Below are 20,846 nucleotides of genomic sequence, written 5' to 3'. Positions count from 1 at the left end.
TTTTAAAAGATTTTTGTAAATAGTTTGCAACATAACTGAACTATAAACATTATATATGAATGTATCTTTGCTTTTGTTAAAATATTTTATTCTTCTACCGCACGAAAATTTACAACATTGTTTTTTTTTAGTTTTAATTTCAACAAGAAAAATTAAATGTCAAAAAAATAACAAATATTTTTTTCGTTTGTAAAAAATTAAATATATGTTTTTTTTTTTCCAAAGAAAATTCATTTATAAAATATTGGTGTCGTAAGTAATTTCTTACTCAAAAAATGACATGTGTTTATATTTATTTATATTTAAATCCATAAGATTTATTTTACACCATTTTACAAATTTTGACTAAAATCTATATATATTATGTATATTAGTAGTTTATTTACCAAACCCACATTTATTAAGGTTGTGAGTTCGAGGATACTTGTTGTTGTGGAACGATGTTTACAGAAACCCACATTTATTAAGGTTGTGAGTTCGAGGATACTTGTTGTTGTGGAACGATGTTTACAGAAGCCATGCTGACGTGTATATAGTAATGAAGAAACTTGATGAGATAGATTGTCTGATAAATTTTTTCGAGAAGTTTTTTTTCAGCTTAGTAATTCCACGATAATTCAAGTTTGCTTCCACTTTTAAATAAAGGTATAATAAATGTTTATTTCCATATGCTTTGTAAATAACCTAATTCAATAAATTTTGTTGAAAATAACTGTAAGAGACACATACAACGTTTCAGTACAATGTTTCAAGATACAGCTAGGTATATCATCAGGACCAGGGCAAGACGAAGATTTTAATGATCTCAGGTTCGGTATTACTGTGGATGAAAATTAAAAGTAATATTATCGAATGTCAATTTAAAATATGTTGCAGCAATTAAGTCCACGAACATGTTACTAATCGATAGATCATCTGCACTACGCAAACAAAACTTTAGAAAACATGGATAATGACAGGTTCGACGTTTAGAGTTATAAATTTGTAAAACGACTTAGGATTGGTTTTTAGTGTTGATTTCATACGAAGAATATAATTATTATATGCCAATTTGTTTGTGATAAGTATTAAATTCAAACAGAAAACAGATTTTTGTATATTCTAACGCGAAATTGTTTTCGATTTAGTTATGTAATGTGTAAGAAATTTTTATTACCAAAGTTGCGTTGCGAAAGTTTAGTCAAAACGGGTAAAAAATGGTGGAAATGATGAATAATGGGTAAAATTACTGTTTTTGTCCGTTCTAAAGCTAAATACTTTCGAATTAGCTTTTAAAATGTCAGAAATGTGTTCTATGAAAGATTCGTTTCGAAAGTTGGAAGTTGGAAAGTTGCAAATATTTGAGAATTGTTTTGCTGTAATCAGTCAAAATGTATACATATTTTAGAAAAATTAAACTAAATTGGGTAAGAAGGGGTTTTGTCCGCACCTAAATTGCTTGACCGACTTTAAGACATTTTACTTAGAAGTTTCAATTATTCCAAAAAATCAGAAAAGGACGGAATACGAAACAAAAGTAATTTTTACCTATTTACTTAGAATTTTAAATATTAATATTTAATAAACTAAAAATTTACAGATAAAAAGAAAGAATTTTGTTTTGTAATTTTAAAATGATATGAAGTTTTTGAATTTTAATTTTATAAATTTCAATATTTTTTACAAATTAACATGAATCAGAAAACGTAAAAAATAGTACACACTTTTACTCTAAGCCAATAAATATTATTTATTGTAAAGCCCCTTCACACGAGCACACAAGTAAAATGATCTGTCAAAATTTTGTGTAGAAGGATACGGATGGAATTGCCTAAACACAATATGTAATAAAAAAATATATACATTGATAGAAAATACAGATAGAAAATTTGACCTTTGAACTCCACAGTTTATGGGTTAAGAATGTCCGATTTCAATAAAACTTCGTATATATATTTTATGCTACTATAATACTCGGAAAATAATCTATTTAATATGTACAACGTAAAGAATTAATACGTATTTTCTAAAATATTACAAAAAAGAAAGAGCTAATCTGTAATAAATTTTGATTTGATTTTTTTACCGTTTAATAGCCTTAAAAATCCCCTTCTCCTAAAATGTTGAAATTTGTTTAACAAAATTTAAAAAAACTGAAATTGGACATTTAAAACGGGCGTTGAAAGAATCAAACTTTTTTGAGTTGAGTTATCTTATTAGGACAAAAACTATTATCCGAGTAGATATAGATATAAAAAAAAAAGTTTTTTTGTCACATTTCGAATTCATGTTCTGTGAAACACGTTAATGGTCTGGGGAATTTGCAATAACTTTTAAAATTTTTAATCAATTTTTGTGTTTTATATCTTTCCGAAACGAGAGCCTGTCGGAAAATTTCGTACATACAAGCTTGAATCACTCTAATATAGTAAGGTGATGTTGCTGTTTTAGTAATATGGTCAATTATGATAAAATTTTATAGATAGATTTAAGTTGTACTGAATTTTGTTGCTATTAATTTCTAGGATGTTATAACCGTTATAGTAATTTTCTGAAGGGGGCCTTTCATAAGGGTAGGGTTAATGGACCGATCTACATAAAATTAAAAAAATTATTGTTGCAATAATTGTTTAATTCGAACTTCGCAGCTATACTACATTTTTGATGTAAGTTAAGAGTTTTATAGCCGCTTTCTTAAAGGGGCCTTATATTGAGGACCGACCCTTATTAATTTTGGCAAAAAGTTTTTGTCGAATTTTGTTATTTATCTTATATAAAAATGAATGCATCGACTGAACCGTTTTTTTGCAGCGTATTTCTGTGTGTCTGGAATAGGTAATAGGCTACTTTTTATTTTAAATTTCAAGTGGCCAAGGAACTAGGCTCATAATAAAAAGATGTAAAATCCGTATATTTGAGATAATATAATAGTTAGAGCCTTCAAATTTTGTCGTAGGCACTTTAGTGTCATTATTTTGGATAAAAAGACGGCGGACTAGCATCCCTTATAAATTGAATACAGAAATTCATTTATCTTAGAAACTATAATAGTTAGAATCTTCTTAGAATCTACTTAGAATCTTTTGCACGAATAACTTTAACATCCATGCAAACATTTTGGGTAATAAGTTGGCGCACTACCCATGAGGAGAGCGGCACCTCCCATATTAATTAAATTAAAAATTCGTTTATCGTTTTGCCCCCATATGAATAAAATAGAAAATGTCATATATCTGAGAAACTATTAAAGCTAAAATCTTTAAATTTTACTTCAAGAACTTTTTTTCTTATTTATTTATTACTAGCTAATATCCGGTGTGCTTCGCTACCCCTATCGAAATTAAATACATATTAATCAAAAAAATTATTTATTTAGCTACTAAATTATAAAATTTTCTTAAAGGTTTATTATAATTTCTCTTGATGACAATATATTTCATTTAAATTCTAAAATAATACATTAATGATATATTTACTTCTTACTTGCTAAAATTTAATATATAACTTTAGTCTTAAAGAATAATTTATATTCTAATGCCTTAAGATATACAATATTTTTTACCCTCTAGTATAAATAAAAACCCACTTAACGATTTTGAAAATTACAACCACAATAATTTTCCAGATTAACAATATGTTACATATGAGAGATGCCAAGAAAATTATTGCAAGTTCGCCAATTTCTATCTATCTATGAAAATTTTGAATTATCTAACAGTTTGCAAGATATACGAAATTTTTCATTTAATTCATATATGTGGTGCCAAGGCCCCCGTTGAAAGTCCGCCCGTTATTTTCTAAATGTTCACATGAATGTCAAAGTTATTCGTATAAAATTTGAAGATTCTAGCTCTAAAAGTTTCTTAAATATAAGATTTTTTCTATTTAATGCATGTGGGGGCTTTAAGTTCCCCAAATGAAAGTCTGCCCTTTTTCCTCCAAAATTTTCAGATAAATATTAAAGTAATATAAGCAAAATTTGATGAATCTAGTTCTATATTTTCCTAGATAAACAATATTTTGTATTTTATTCAGAGATGTCAAGTCCCCATTAAAAGTTTTCTCGTTATATTCTAAATGTTCAGATGAATTTCAAAATTTCTTAAGTAAAATTTAAAGATTCTAGCTCTAATAGTTTCTCAAATATACAATTTTTTCTATTTTATTCAGATGAAATTTTTTACAGATGAATATTAAAGTTTTTCGTGAAAAATTTTAAGAATTTAGTTGTATAGTTTCCCAGATAAACAATTTTTGTATTTAAATAATATGGGAGGTACCGCCCCTCATGGGTAGTCTGCCAATTTAATACACAAAATATTTATATGGATTTTAAAGTTATTCGTGCAAAATTATAAGATTCTAACTGTAATAGTTTCCAAGATAAACGAATTTTTGTATTTAATTTATATGGGAGGTAACGCTAGTCCTCCTACATTTTATCCTAAATAATCATAAAGACACTAAAGTGGTTCCGACAAAATTTGAGGAATCTAACTGTTATATTATATCAAGAAAAACGAATTTGCATTTTATTAATATGGGAGGTGTCGCTCACCTCATGAGTATACCGCCACTTTATTATCCAAAATGTTAACATGGATGTTGAAGTTATTCATGCAAAATTTTAAGACTCTAACTGTTATACTTTCCAATATAAACGAATTTTTGTCTATAATGTATATGGGAGGTGCCACTCCCTAACGTTAGTCCGCCTAAATAATCATATTGGCACTAAAGTGGCTTCAACAAAATTTCAGGAATCTAACTGTTATATTATGTCAAGAAAAAATAATTTTTGTATTTAATTAATATGGGAGGTGCCGCTCCCCTCATGGGTAGTCCGCCAATTTATTACCCAAAATGTTAACATGGATGTTAAAGTTATTCGTGCAAAAATTTAAGATTCTAACTGTAATAGTTTCCAAGATAAACGAATTTTTGTATTTAATTTATATGGGAGGTGCCACGCCCCTAACGCTAGTCCGCCCACTTTTTATCCCATATAATCATAAAGTGCCTCCGACAAAATTTGAGGACTTCAACTGTTATATTATCTTAATTATACGAATTTTATATTTTCTTAATATAAAATTCGTCTATTACCTATTCCAGACATCGGTTCAGCCGTTTAGTAGTCTATAGCGTTCAAACATACAAACAAACACATTCATTTTTATATAGATATAGATTATTATTAAATTATTATATTCATAAAATTACATTTCATTTATGTTTGGGACCGGCGAAGACATTAAGTGGCTTGTCTGCATCTTAGAAACTAATTAAAATAACATAATATTTTAATAAAAAACAAGTAAGAAATTATAGTCGGGCGAGGCCTACCATATAATACCCTACACCTGTTACAAAAAGTAAAATGTGATTAGTTAGTTAGTTGTTTAGTTAGTTAGTTAGTTAGTTAGTTAGTAAGTTAGTTAGTAAGTTAGTTAGTAAGTTAGTTTGAAAGGAGGATGTACATTAGGGATGCCAATCGGGACTAATTTTTAAAAGTCCCGGGATTCGGGATTTTTAAATGAATCCCGGAATCCCGATATCAGGATCCCGGAATTTTCGAGATTTATAAATCCCAAAAAATATAAATAAATTTTCAACAAATCTTAATAATTTACTGACAAAAATAACATTTTCTATTTCATATTACAATATGAATACATTAAGTATGCGTATACTAATACAGAAAGCTTTTTCATAAGTATTTTGTGAAATTTTTGGAAAACAAATTAATTCAAAGTACTAACAATAAAATATATAGTTTTTAATGGCCACAAGGAAAACACTACAAAACTGGTCTATATAAAGTATAGCCATCGTAGCTTTTGCCAAGTTATTAGCAATATTATTTCCAGTTATATATCGTGTCCTCTTACCTAAATAAGAGAATTATCATCTTGTCATCTTATTAACAGGTTGACTGCTAGTATATAATCTGATATACCCATATCCGATAGTATCAATGCCTATTTATTGTCCTTTTTATATCCTACACCACTTTAGAGGGAGTGGGAGGATATATTGGATTTGTCCCGAGTAGCTCATAATTATGTTTAATATACTCGTATATCGACAAAAACTGGCACAACTAAGTTTTATACTAGCCTTGAAGACCCTATTAAATTTCAGGCCTCTTTTGACCCAAGCCTCCTTATAAATCCCCCCTTCAAAAAATGACTTTGATATCCACAATCCGCGTAAAATGACTAGTATCATAGTGAAATTCAGCGTAATTACATTTTATGTGACCGTAAATTTATTGTAAATTTATAAATATTATTTATTTTATGAGGATCGCCTCAAATGGGAGGCTTTGGGGGAAGCCCCTATATAAAGCGCATTTCAGAAAATTAATTTTTAACAATAAATTGCTTAAATATATCGAAGGCGAGGTACAAATCAAGTCAAATGCGTTATTATGAAAACTAAATCATAATTTCTTACTTGTTATTTTTAGATATCCGATAGTGTCTATGCCTATTTATTGCCCTTTTTATATTTGATATTTCAGCTTGTAAGTTAGTAGAGTCATCTTAAGTTAATTACTCAATGAATAATGTAATTCGATTTAAAAATAGTCCAAATGTTTAAAATTTTATGATCCTGCTTATTTTTGTATAAATGTAAAAATTTAGAGGAAAAACACTTCGGGATTTTAAAATCCCGAAAATCGCCGGGATTTCATTTTTAAAATTCCCAGCTTTCAAATCCCGAAAATTCCGGGATTTTCGGGAATTCCCGTTTGGCATCCCTAATGTAAATACACATACTATCGGGCTTGTTATGCGCTCCTTAACCAGTGCCTAAGGTGGTGAACCCACCACCTCTGGTCTACCGGACTAGAACACTAACCACTAACCTACCGGAGGCCAAAATGTGATTAAGTTTTCATAATAAAATATTTAAGTTGAATTGTACCTGGCCTTGCCCTTAAGTCATTTATTGTTGAATAAAACTGTGTACACTTAAGTCAAATTTTTCGGCGGGTTTAGTTGTATGGGGGATAGGTGAAAATTGTAGGTTTTCACTTTAACAAGAATTAATGTGATTTGAGAAGTTTCCGAGTAACTTGTTTATGCTTTTATTTTTTGAAATCCATATTGATTTTCATTAATTATTTTGAATTTTTCTATAAAACTATACAGTCTTCTTACAACAACTTCTTCTAATATTTTTTCAATGATAGATAGTATTGCTATAGGTCTATAATTGTTGTAATCATTTTTTAATTCACTTTCATAGATCAGGCGAACGATTGATATTTTGAATATTTCAGGAATACAAGCTTGGTTTAAAATTAGGTAAATCATGTGGGTTATAATCGGAGTTAACAGATTAGCATGGTTTTTGATGTCGCGTGGTCTGATGTCATCTATGCCCGTACTTTAATTTGTGTTAAGTTATTACAGTATGTAGTACATTTCAATTTCGTTAGTATTTTCAACTAATAGCTTTTTCGTTATACGTTAAAATTTTTATATTACATGTATGAATCAGCTTTTGCTGATTTTGCGAAATTATTAGAAACATCTTGCAGATTTTCATTTTTAAAATTATTTGGGACTCCCTGTTTATCTGTGAAATCATTAGGCGATCCCTATTTGTTTATGTTTTTATTCTCTCTTCTTTATCTTTTAAACAAAAAATAACATACCATAGTTTGTGTTCGGACTTTTATTCGTAAATGTCAGTTCTTCTCTAATGTAAATTGCAATGCCTCCGCCAGAACCTTCTCTATTTAGGAAAATAGAGTTGAAGCCGTTTATTTTGTAAAAATCTGTTTCAGTATCATGTATATTTGTTTCAACAAGAACAATAATTTTTAATTTGTTTATTATATTGTGTATTGTAGCAAGAAAAGAATTAAAATGTTTGTGGATTGGGCAATACATATACAGAATTGTTAGTGGATAACTTAAATATGTTTTTATACCCTTCACCTTCGTGAGAAGGGCATTTTTTACACATTCTGATGTAATTTTCTCGAAAAAAAAAATCATCACACATTCGTTTCTACACAAGTGCTTAATCTATGCGGAAAATCGCCAGAATCGGTCCAAAATTTTAAATACTTCCCATACAAAAGTACATATTCCCGGAAAATGGGTTTTTTGTTAATAACTTCCGTCGCAATGTCGATATCTTACAAAATTTTACAAATTAAAATCGTATGTCAATAGAATTAATTCAGAGAAAAAGTTTTTTTGATAGGTCCATAATTGGTCATAGCTCCCATACAAAGTCCCTTCCCGAAAATTACTTAAACGCGCATAACTCATTACCAAATTAAGATATTCTTATAAAATTTGGTACAAGTATTGCTCTTGTATATAGAGAAATACTACCATGAAAAGTTTTGTGAATCGGTCCATAATTGGTCATAGCTCCCATACAAGGTCCCCTCCCGAAATTCACCTTAACAGGCGTAACTCATTAAATTAAGATATCTGCATACAATTTAGCACAAGTATTACTCATATACAGAGAAATAATATTGTGATATTTTTTCCTATCGGTCCATAATTGATCATAGCTCCCATACAAGATCCCTTTTGGAAAAACACTTGAAGGCACTTAACTCATTACCAAATAATGATACCCATAAAATATTTGGCATAAATACTATTTTTGTGCACATAAATGTTATTTCAAAAAATGTTCACGATCGGTCAATCTTTGGTCATAGCTCTCATACAAGGTTCCCTCCCGAAAATCAGAGAAAACGCACATAACTGATAACCAAATATTGATATCCATACATTTAGCCAAAATATTGTTCTTATATACATAAATTCACTATAAAATTGTTTTACGATCGGTACATATTTGGTCACAGCTCTCATAATAGGTTCAGAAAATCACTTAGATTCACAATATTTATAACCAAATAATGATATATGTACAGAGTTTTGAGATTTTGTCTTTATGTACATAATTGGACATAGCTAACATACATATATAGTCCTTTTACGAAAATCTCTTAAAAGCACATTACTCATTACCAAATAAAGCTATTGATACAAAATTTGGCACAAGTATTAGTTTTGTATACAAAAATTCTATTTCACGATTGGTTCATAACATGGGTGAGGTCATTCCCATACAAGATTCCCTTCAGAAAAACACTTAAACACACATTACTTGTTATTAAATCATGATGCAAAATTTGACTGAAATATAATTTTTTGGTACGGAAATTTAGCTTAAAGAATCTTTTACGATCGGTCTATAATTGACCATATCACCCATATTAGGTCCAGCCCCTAAAAACGCTTTAACCGTATTTAACTAATTGTATTTTCAATTTGTGTAGAACAAAATTATATATGTATTTTGAAAATCCTTAAATCTTTCACACACATGCATACATGCAAATTACTTAACATCGCTAAGCGCTATAAAAATATAAAGAAAAAGGCGTTTGTAATGTTTAATAAATCTTGGAATTAGATTTAAATCTTTGAATATTTCTATTTATTACATGAAAAAACTCATTTCTACAAATACTTGATACATTAGAAATGTATTAATATAAAAGTAGCTGGTGAAGGGTATTTAAGATTCGGCCCAGCCGAATATAGCACTCTATCTTGTTTATTTCTATTTTTTTGCTTAGCATCTGAGAAAGAAAGGGCAGTTTTCATCTCTTCTTTAAAATTATTATCAGATTGGCCAATTTTGAGAGCTAATTGCTCAACGAAGGTTTTTAAATCTCCATTAACGGCTTGAATTGTGCAAATACTCGATTGCAATTCATTTAGAGAAATTGAGTTTTTAAAGCGTTTAGTCTGCACATCCCAGCAAAATATTTGCTTACAAATTCACTAGAAAAATCATAGAGTAAAATGCTTACACTTCTACTAGAAAAAGTACTTATTTTTGTTTGAGATGTTCCAAAAGTAAGTCAATATTATTTGGTTGGAAATAAGTTGTTTGTAGTAGAGTTATTTAGAGAATATTTATGAAAAAATATAAAAATAACAAGTAAGAGTGCTATATTCGGCTCTGCCGAACCTTATATACCCTTCACCATAGTGTATTTTAAACATCTTTTATAAATATTAAATTTTTTCCCGACTACATTATTAATTCATCAAAAGCTAAACAAAAAGAACAACAACAACGATAAACGAAATAAAACACAAAATACACAAGGCATCTAAACCAACAGACATCTAAACATACATAACGAAAAACACAGAAAAACAAAAACAAAAAAAACAACGCAATGACGCCAACAGCATCCAAACCAAGGGTGCCCAAGCCCTATGCGCTTGGTACTCTTTTGTTTTTGTAAATGCGCTTAGCTATAGACAGTGTATTTTCTTTCAAATTTCAAACTTACATTATTCGCATAAAAATTATTGTACAATAACTTACGATCTACTCTCATATAATTGAAAACGTTTTAAATACTTTTTTCTATTCATTAAAAAATATATTTGCAAAACAAAAGGGAAAATTATTTTATTTTAACAAAAAATGCAAATCATATTTTTTTGCTGTGTATTTTAGTAGAAAATACACAGCTGAATAAAACCAAAGACATCTACACACACACGTGTACATCTTTTTCTATATAAAGTGTTGTTGTTGCTTTTATAACAATTTTTTGATGAAATTTTCAGAGGTTGTCTCGGATTTTTGCTCATATCTCCGTTATTTACGGACCGATTTTGCTGATTTTAAATAGCGATCTTCTCGAAAGCATGTCTAATAGAATTATTGAAGATTCGGATCTCGCCGATATCTGGGGTCCTTTAAAAACTGATTTCAACAGACAGACGGACATGGCTTAATCGACTCCGCTATCTATAAGGATCCAGAATATATATACTTTATAGGGTCGGAAAATTATATTATAGAAATTACAAACGGAATGACAAACTTATATATACCCTTCTCACGAAGGTGAAGGGTATAAAAAGTCGACACAGGCTGGTGTTAACTCAATACCTTCCGTCCACCAGTTAAATGCTACTCTTACTACACCACTGCTTTGTTGTTTTATTGTGCGTAAATAAATAGTTTTCACACACAAATACTATTTTATTTTCTGTTTGTCTAAAAATAGACATTTGATATCGTGTTCACAAAAGAAGGGAAAAAACAGAAAAAGTAACTGTTTTATTTTACCTACAAAGTAAGTCATTAATGAAGTACTTAATGGTAATAATTGTAAGCAAAGATTTTGCTGGGATTCTTCCTTATTTGCTTTTGTTGTTGCTTGTTACTGATTTAGCACAGGGTTTACATAAATGACATTTCCAAATAGCCGTACGATCATGGTTCATGCTATTGTATGTTGATTCGAAGAGAGGACTGCAGGGATTGAAATGGAAGCTGTTGTTGCAATTAAAGCTTTTAACATAGTTGCTCGGTAAAGGTTCCCTACACTGTTCGCAAGTACGTATGATGATTGGTACATGATATTCTATTGCCCCAGGGAGTAACCCTATTGAAAATGGTAAAGATCGGTCCTGGCCCCCATACAATTGTACCCCCGAATAGGGCTTGTAAACCTTGTAATCAAACTACAGATGGCAATTTTGAAGATAGTTCAATGAAATTTGGCACATGATCGTTTATGAAGTCATAGAAGACTCCATAAACGAAGCATATTGAAAATTGTTAACATCGGTCCATTATTTCACCTAGCCCCCATACAACTGAACCTCCAAATAGTGCATGTAAACCTTGTAATCAAACTACAGGTCGCAATTTTAGAGATAATTCAATGAAATTTGCCACATGATCTTTTATAGTACCGAAGACGAAGCCTAGAAAACAGTTGACATTAGTCCATTATATCACATAGGCCTCATACAGCTAAACCCGCCAAATAGGGCTTTTAAGTTCATAATTATGTTTAACCAGCTTATAACCCGCTAACTTGTTAGCGAGCCGTTTTATAGGTTTTGTAAAAAAAACAAGTAAGAGTTCTATATTCGGCTGTGCCGAATCTTATATACCCTTCACCATGATGTGTTTAAAGCCTTTTGTACCTTTTGAAGAACGAAAAAGTACCAAAAAGTCCCCATCTATGGGTCCTCAGTTAATCCGGGCCATACAAACTTAATTACATGTTCCTGGGTTCAATATTGTAGAAATTGTAAAACGTACCTTTTGAAGTACCAAGAAGTCCCCTTTTACTGGTTCTCACTTAATCCGGGATATACGAACTTAATAACATGTTTCTAGGTTCAATATTATAGAAATTTCAAAAAGTACCTTTTGAAGAATGAAAAAGTACCAAAAAGTACCCTTTCATGGGTCCTCACTTAATCCTGGCCATACATACTTAATTACATGTTTCTAGGTTTAATATCGTAGAAATTGCAAAAAGTACCTTTTGAAAAACGAAAAAGTACCAAAAAGTCCCCTTTTATGGGTCCTTACTTAATCCGGGCCATACATACATAATTACATGTTTCTAGGTTTAATATCGTAGAAATTGCAAAAAGTACCTTTTGAAAAACGAAAAAGTACCAAAAAGTCCCCTTGTATGGGTCCTCACTTAATCCGGGCCATACATACTTAATTACATGTTTCTAGGTTCAATATTGTAGAAATTGCAAAAAGTACCTTTTGAAGAACGAAAAAGTACCAAAAAGTCCCCTTTTATGGGTCCTCACTTAATCCGGGCCATACATACTTAATTACATGTTTCTAGGTTCAATATTGTAGAAATTGCAAAAAGTACCTTTTGAACAACGAAAAAATACCAAAAAGTCCCCTTTTATGGGTCCTCACTTAATCCGGGCCATACATACTTAATTACATGTTCCTAGGTTCAATATTGTAGAAATTGTAAAAGTACCTTTTGAAAAACGAAAAAGTACCAAAAAGTCCCTTGTATGGGTCCTCACTTTATCCGGGCCATACATACTTAATTACATGTTTCTAGGTTCAATATTGTAGAAATTGCAAAAAGTACCTTTTGAAGAACGAAAAAGTACCAAAAAGTCCCCTTTTATGGGTCCTCACTTAATCCGGGCCATACATACTTAATTAAATGTTTCTAGGTTCAATAATGTAGAAATTGCAAAAAGTACCTTTTGAACAACGAAAAGGTCCCCTTTTATGGGTCCTCACTTAATCCGGGCCATACATACTTAATTACATGTTTCTAGGGTCAATATTGTAGAAATTGCAAAAAGTACCTTTTGAAAAACGAAAAAGTACCAAAAAATCCCCTTTTATGGGTTCTCACCTAATCCGGGCTCTACATACTTAATTTCATGGTTCTAGGTTCAATATTATAGAAAATTCAAAAAGTACCTTTTGAAAAACGAAAAAGTACCAAAAATCCCCTTTTATGGGTTCTAACTTAAGCCAGACTCCACATACTTAATTTCATGTTTCTAGCCAATAACAAAACATTAGTGCTGCTCTCGCTCTGCTACTCTTGCTCTGCTGCTCTTGCTCTGCTTTGCTTTTATAAACAAATTACAATAACAATATTTACCGTATTGTTATGTATTTTGTTTTTGTTTTTTGCAGTTTCTGTCTGAGCATGAATAAAAAATCTAAATTTTATATGAAATTTTCAGAGGTTGTCTCGGTTTTTTGCTCATATCTCCGTTATTTATGGACCGATTTTGCTGATTTTAAATAGCGTTCTTGCCGGTCGTATGTCTGATAGAATTATGGAAGATTCGGATCTCGCAGATATCTGGGGTCTTCTAAAAACTGATTTCAACAAACATACAGACAGACAGACGGACAGACAGACAGACGGACATGGCTTAATCATCTCCGCTACCTATAAGGATCCAGAATATATATACTTTATAGGGTCGGAAAATTATATTATAGAAATTACAAACGGAATGACAAACTTATATATACCCTTCTTACGAAGGTGAAGGGTATAATTAATTTGTAAAATTGTGATAATCTCTCTATTCCTCAATGTTATACCTAATTTTACTTTTACCCATTTAAAACGATTTCATAGTAAAAAAATTATGGCAAAAAGCACTAAAATATCGCATTTTATAGGTTCTAACTTACTACGGGCACTAAATGCTTAATTTCATGTTTCCACGATAAACTTTATAAAAACTTCAAAAAGTACCTTTGAAGAACGAAGGTTTCCACGCAGGGATGGCAAAATTGGTACGATGGTACTTTTTTTGATACTTTTTTAAGTGTAAAAGTACCGTGATACTTCCGAGTCTTATTTGATACTTTCAGGGCCACAATATCAATATACGATTATCGTTTAACCGGTAGTAAATCTGTTGGTAAAATAATTTTTCTACCCTACACCACTTTAGTGGTGTATGAATATTACTTCATATTCTCCATCACATCTAGAATCTGAGATATTATTTCCTGAGTTTTGAGTAAACGCGCCATGAGTGCTTTAAATATAACATTTTACAATGTACAATTTCGTAGTAATATTTGTATCGTAGCTTAGAGATACCATGCATTTCCTGTGAAAACTTCATCAAATTATATCAAAGGTGTTAACATTGAGGGACGGACACCATATCAACATTAACGCCCATTCCAACTTTAAAATGTATAAACATATTTTAGAAATTTCAAACTTTTAACAAAAAAAAAAATGTACTTTGGATTGTAAGAAAGCTTTAACTTAATACTCTCACAGAGGCAAGGTTCACATAATATGGGTACCAGCCCACTCGGGAGTAGTCTGTAAAGAAAGAGCAAATGTAATAGCTTTAAAGGGAAGGGAGCTCAAGGCAGTTAAACTGACAAACGCAAAACCATTCTACGCAACAAAAGCTGAACAAAAATACTGCCTGGCATTCGTCGAAGATATATCCAAGTATCTTGGAAGTGATGTTATTCCGGAAATAACATTCCTGACTAACACTGATTGGAATAATTCATTCAGTTATTTTTTTTCATGATAAAGAGCGCACAACAGATTGTGGCCTAGGTGCATTTTTTCGGATTTGATGCAGTACACATCCTCCTATCAACCTAACCTAAGTACTTTGAGATCCAAAAAAGTACTCTCTGAAATATTTTTTTTATACTGAAACAAAATCTCTTTTTCCATCCCTGTTCCCACGTAATCCGAACAATACATATTAAATTTCACGTTTCTAGGTTCTATTCTATAAAATAATTCAAAAACTACATTTTGAAGAACGAATACGTACCAAAAAATCTACTTTTATAAGTTCTCACTTAATCCGGGCCATACATGCCATACCTTTTGAATAACCAAAAAGTACTTAAAAGACTCATTTTATGGGTTCTCACTTAATCCCGGTCATACATGCCAAAAAGTAGCTTTTGAAGAACGCTAAAGTACCAAAAAGTCCTCTTTTATAGGGGCCATGCATATTTAATAGATGTTTCTAGGTTTAAAGAATTTAAAAAATTATCTTTTGAAGATCAAAAAAGTACCAAAAATATCCCTTTTATGGGATCTCACTTTATCCGCAATATTATAAAAAATTCAAAAAGTACCTTTTAAAGAACGAAAAGTACCAAAAAGTTCTCTATTAGAAGTTCTCGCGTAATCCGGGTAATACATGTTTAATTTCATATTTCTAGGTTCAATATTATAAAAAATTCAAAATGTACATTTAAAAGAACGAATACGTACCAAAAAGTCCTAAAAGAAAACAAAAAAAGTACCAGTCGAAGGACGAAAAAGTATCAAATGTTCTTTTAATTAAGTTTATTTATTCCAGACTCTCATATTTCATATTTCTAGGATTAAATTAAAAGCAAATTTAAACAAGTAAGAGTGCTATATTCGTCTTAGCCGAATCTTAAATACCCTCCACCAACTACTTTTATATTAATACTTTTCTAATTGATCAAATATTTGTAGAAACGAATTTTCTCACGGTTAAAGTGTTTTAGGGGCTGAACCTAGTCTATGAATAATTATAGACCGATAGTAAAGGATTCTTTAAGCTAAATTTCTTTACATAAAAGCTATATTTCAGTAAAATTTTGCATTTATATCGTAATTTAGCAACAAATAATGTGTATTTAAGTGATTTTCTAAAGGGAACCTGTATGGAACCGACCACAGCCGTGTTATGAACCGATCGTGAAAATCTTGAAATTGATTTTTTGTATACAAAACTAATATTTGTGCCAAATTTTGTATCAATGGTTTTATTTTGTAATGAGTAATGTGCGTTTAAGAGATTTTCGCAAAAGGACTTTTTATGGGAGCTATGTCTAATTATGTATATAAAGACAAAATTTCAATATTCTGTATCTAAATCATTATATAGTAATAAATATTGTGGATCTAAATGATTTTCTGGACCTAGTATGAGAGCTATGATCAAATATGGATCGATCGTAAAACAATTTTATAGTGAATTTATGTATATAAGAGCATTATATTTGCTAAATGTATGGATATCAGTATTTGGTTATGAGTTATGTGCGTTTTTTATGATTTTCGGGAGAAAACCTTGTATAAGAACTATGACCAAGGAGGGACCGATTGAGAAAAAAATTTTGAAATAACATTTATGTGTACAAAAACACTATTTATGCCAAATGTTTAATGGCTATCAAAAAAAATTTCACAACATTATTTCTCTATATATGAGCAACATTTGTGTCAATTTAGTAATGAGTTATGTGCGTTTAAGTTATTTTCGGGAGGGGACCTAATATAGGAGCTATGACTAGTTATGGACCGATCGAAGAAAAATTTCTCAGTAATATTTTTGTGCATTTGAGCAATACTTGTACTAAATTTTATATGGATATCTTAATGTAGTAATGAGTTATGTGAAAAGCTTTAAACTGCTTTTTAATCTTCACTAGTTTAGGAGATATGATGTTACCAAATTTACCTGTTTTTAACCTTTTTTATCCCCTAAACATTCGTATTTTCAAAAATCCCGTCTTTATTTAGAGTGAGACCAATCTCCTGTCTAAATTTCAGCTCATTAGCTTCAACCGTTTAGGCTGTGGGATGATTAATCAGTCAGTCATTAACGTTAGAATTTTATATATATACATATACTTGTATCTCGACAAAAAGCTGCAAAACCAAGTTCTATACTCATTTGAACCTAGCCCCTATAAAAAGCCCCCGTCAAAATTTTACTTGAATAAATGGCTTATTCAAGTAAAATTCAACTTAAATGCATTAAATCACATTTTAATTCGTATACAGGTGAAGGGTATTAAATGGTCGGCATCGTCCGACTATAACTTCTTACTTGTTTTTTTAATTCTTATTCACTTGAAACACGTCTGTGTAAATTAGCAACTGAACTAGAACATTTGGAGTACAACGGCGCACTTACTTTAATATTCATCTGAACATTTTAAAGAAAAAAGGGTGGACTTTTATTGGGGAGCTTGAAGCCCTCACATCAATTAAATCGTATATCTAAGAAAATATTAGAGTTAGAATCATAAAATTATTCATAATTTTGACATTCATGCGAACATTAAGGGAATAACGGGCAGACTTTCAATGTGGGGGCACAACATATATGAATTAAATACAAAATTAAATACAAAATTTCTTGAAAACTGTTAGATAAAAATTTTTTCTAGATAGATAGAAATTGGCGAATTTGCAATGATGATATAACATATTGTTAATCCTAAATATTATTGTAGTTAGAATTTTCAAAATCAATACTAAAGGATAAAGCAACAAATTTTGTGTACCCCAAGGCATTAAAATAAGAATTATATTTTAATATTAAAAGTAAGTAAGAAATAAATAGCTCCTTAAAGTATTACATTAGAATTTAAATGAAATATATTGTCACCAAATGAAATTATTATAATAAACCTTTAAGATAAAATGCATTATTTAATAACTAAATAAATAATTGTTTTAAGACCAATTCAGGAAGCCCGAATTTTCTGAAATTTGGCGGTTGTGAGTACAGCTTATGACAATACATTATTATATTCGAATATTCAAAATTATATTCGAAAATTCGAAGTTATGTTCGAAAAATTGTTTATGGACTTAAAATAATCTCTGCGTCTTAAAAACTAAATATAAAATTTTCGAAAATTCGAACTTAAGTTCGAAAAATTTTTAAAGCCATTAAAACCAGTTCTGGTGGCCCGAATTGAAATTTGGCAGTTTGGAGTTGGAATATTTAAAATTAAGTTCGAAAATTACATGTAATGTTCGAAAAAAAATTTAAGCTGTTAATATAATCTCAAAATTGGGTATATTCACAAAAATATAATTTTAGTTCTATTCGAGGTCAATTTTTTACATTTTCTAATTTCAAAATCATGTTCGAATAAATTTTAAAGTTGTTAAAATCTCTCAAAATAGTGGAGATTCACAAAAATATAATTTTTGTTCCTTTTGCTTACTTTTTCTACAAACAAATTTTGAAACGAATTTGCAGTACGAATAATTTGATTGTGTTCCGTTCGACGAATTTACACAACAAATTTTTTTTCGACTAGTTCGTCGAGCTCAATTGTGCCTATACCATTAAGTTCTTAAGAGTAGAGTTTCCTCTCTATATAATCTATGGATAATGCTTATAATACTAAAAAATATTTATTTTTCAATATTGCAGATTAAAAAACAAACATACATTCTTCAAAACATTTATAGATAAATTATTTTGCAAAATATTTAAAGAAATCTTTCAAAATATAAATTTAAATGTAATATTTTTTCAATATTTTTAAATCCAATTTTTTGCAAGTATGTTGGCTTAAGAATTCTACTAATACATTCTTAGAGTAACGTACCGACTGAGTGTTATTAGTGGTATCAAAATTGTTACCAAACCATGATACAAACAAAAATTTATAGTTTTCCTTAAAAAAATAAAATTAACTATAAATAAAATTGTATTTTCAGAATGCCATCTGTGGACAATACAGAGGAAGTCTCTGCACCGCAGGTGCCCAAAACAGAGCTAGAAGAATTGCAAATAAAAGCTAATAGCGTTGCTGATGATGTAAGTAATAATAAAATATAAGATAATATAATTATGAAAGCCATTCATATGTAATTTTTTGCTCATAAGATTATGGATTGTATTCATAAAAAATTGGTTTTAATACACACAATATTTTAAGCAGAATTTAGCCTTATAAACCATTAATAAAATTGTGATATTAATATATTAATCGTCTTTTTTTGAACGTTAGCAACAGTTCAAAGGCTATTTCATACAAATTAAAAATTTATAAACGTTAGAAGTTAAGGTAGAACCCGTTGCTGTCCACGCACTGTAACGTACCGTACCGTTAGCACGTTTGTGCACTTAAAGAACATTTAAAAACGTAACGCTTATATTGAAAATAAACACAAAATAATTTAAGTTTTCAGACGTTTTTTTAATATAAAGGTAAATTAATTCGCAATAATTTGCTTTTTTTGTTATTTTCTTAAGATTATGTATTTAAAACATACACCGGCGTATAGAGAGACAGATGAAAAACATCATCATTACACACACTATTGGTATTTTTTCAATGAAATTGCACTGAAAAAATATTTGGCTATTTTCAATTTTGAAGATTAAATTGCACTTCTATAAATTGGAAATATTAATAAACAAAATATAATCAATGGACATAAGAATGATAATTTCCTCACATAGAAAGAAAATTTCAAATTAAAATGTACAAAAAAAGTATCAAATAAGAATGATCTTATTTGTTATGCATTCTAGAAAATTATTTAAGGTGTATGTTGTTTTTGTAAATTATGCTTTTGTTTTTGAAGTTGTGTTTTTGTTTTTTCAAACTGCGTTTGAAATTTCTGAAGCAATGTGACATCAACCTACTTTGTTGAATGCTACAAAGCAACTTAATAAAATATTTGTATTTTTGACGCTCTTCTTGAAAAGTTCGTATGCGATCGTGCTATATGTGCTGTACATGTAAACTGCCGAAAATCTTCGTATTCAGAACAATACTAGTGATTTAAAACAATTCAAAAATTATAAGAAGCAAAAATAAATTACATAAATATTCAATCAGCTGTTCGAAACAGTGATGATTGTTGAGAGGCACTTTTTTTAAAATGGCTAAGTAGAAAAAGTACCAAAATTAAAAAATATATATGTATATGTAATAGCGCACAGTGGGGCAGAATGGAAATTTTTTGGAAATAAATCTTGCATTTCTAAACGGCTGATCCGATCGGGATAAAATTTGGCGTGAGCGTAGCCAAGGAGTATTCGAGTTTAAGTTTTGAAGATAAACCTCGCAGATGCCCCAGGGACGGAGCTGTGGCGGCTCAAAGTAGGGTACCTACGACCTGTAAAATTTTTAAACTCGTGCCATTTTTTTGTTTTTCACCCAAAGATTTTTATATTTTCTGAAAGCGCTCAACGAGATGTTGAAAAAACATGCTTGGACATACTACTTATCTCTTATAATATCCGAGTTATAGGCATTTAAAAATTTAGTGATACAAAATTTACCATACCTTGGTCCACCTTTTTTTGAATACCGGGCGTAATTTTGGACCAAATGGACTCAAATTTATCCTGTTAGTTAGACAACAAAATTTCCAATAATACACAAAAAATTTCAGATCAATATCATTTACAGATTCAAAAATATACGTTTTTTAATTTAAAAATTCAAAAAATTTTTGATTTTTGCCGTTTTTTTACCCAAAATGTGTCTTAACTCTTTTATTAATAAAATAAAATTTTCTTTAAGAAAATACAACAATTTTATAGTATTCTAAAAGGTATCTTTACGCAGAACGCTTTGGCGTAAAAAACTTGTCCTATTTTTTGAAAATGTTGCCACTGCGTCCTTCCGAATATGACCTATTTTTTTTTATCAAAACTTCAACTTTGGGCGACATGTTCTAAAATCCCAAAGCTGGGATCAGAAAACTGAAAGCAGTTTTGGAAACCTCAATA

General features: G+C 29.9%; 1 protein-coding gene across 2 annotated transcripts in view; it reads left to right on the top strand.

The window, feature by feature from the left end:
- Positions 1-20,846, top strand: part of LOC111689226 (synaptosomal-associated protein 25) — a 648,407-nt gene that overhangs the window by 169,101 nt on the left and 458,460 nt on the right. For both annotated transcript variants that reach the window (XM_046948035.1, XM_046948034.1), the window contains exon 2: positions 18,818-18,917. In XM_046948035.1, coding sequence (XP_046803991.1) covers positions 18,819-18,917 — 99 coding nt within the window. In that variant the 5' untranslated portion in view covers position 18,818. The remainder of the gene's footprint in view (positions 1-18,817; positions 18,918-20,846) is intronic.

Source organism: Lucilia cuprina, chromosome 4, assembly GCF_022045245.1.
Source record: "Lucilia cuprina isolate Lc7/37 chromosome 4, ASM2204524v1, whole genome shotgun sequence".
Taxonomy (NCBI): Eukaryota; Metazoa; Arthropoda; class Insecta; order Diptera; family Calliphoridae; genus Lucilia; species Lucilia cuprina.
This window is presented reverse-complemented; position numbering and strand designations above follow the sequence as displayed.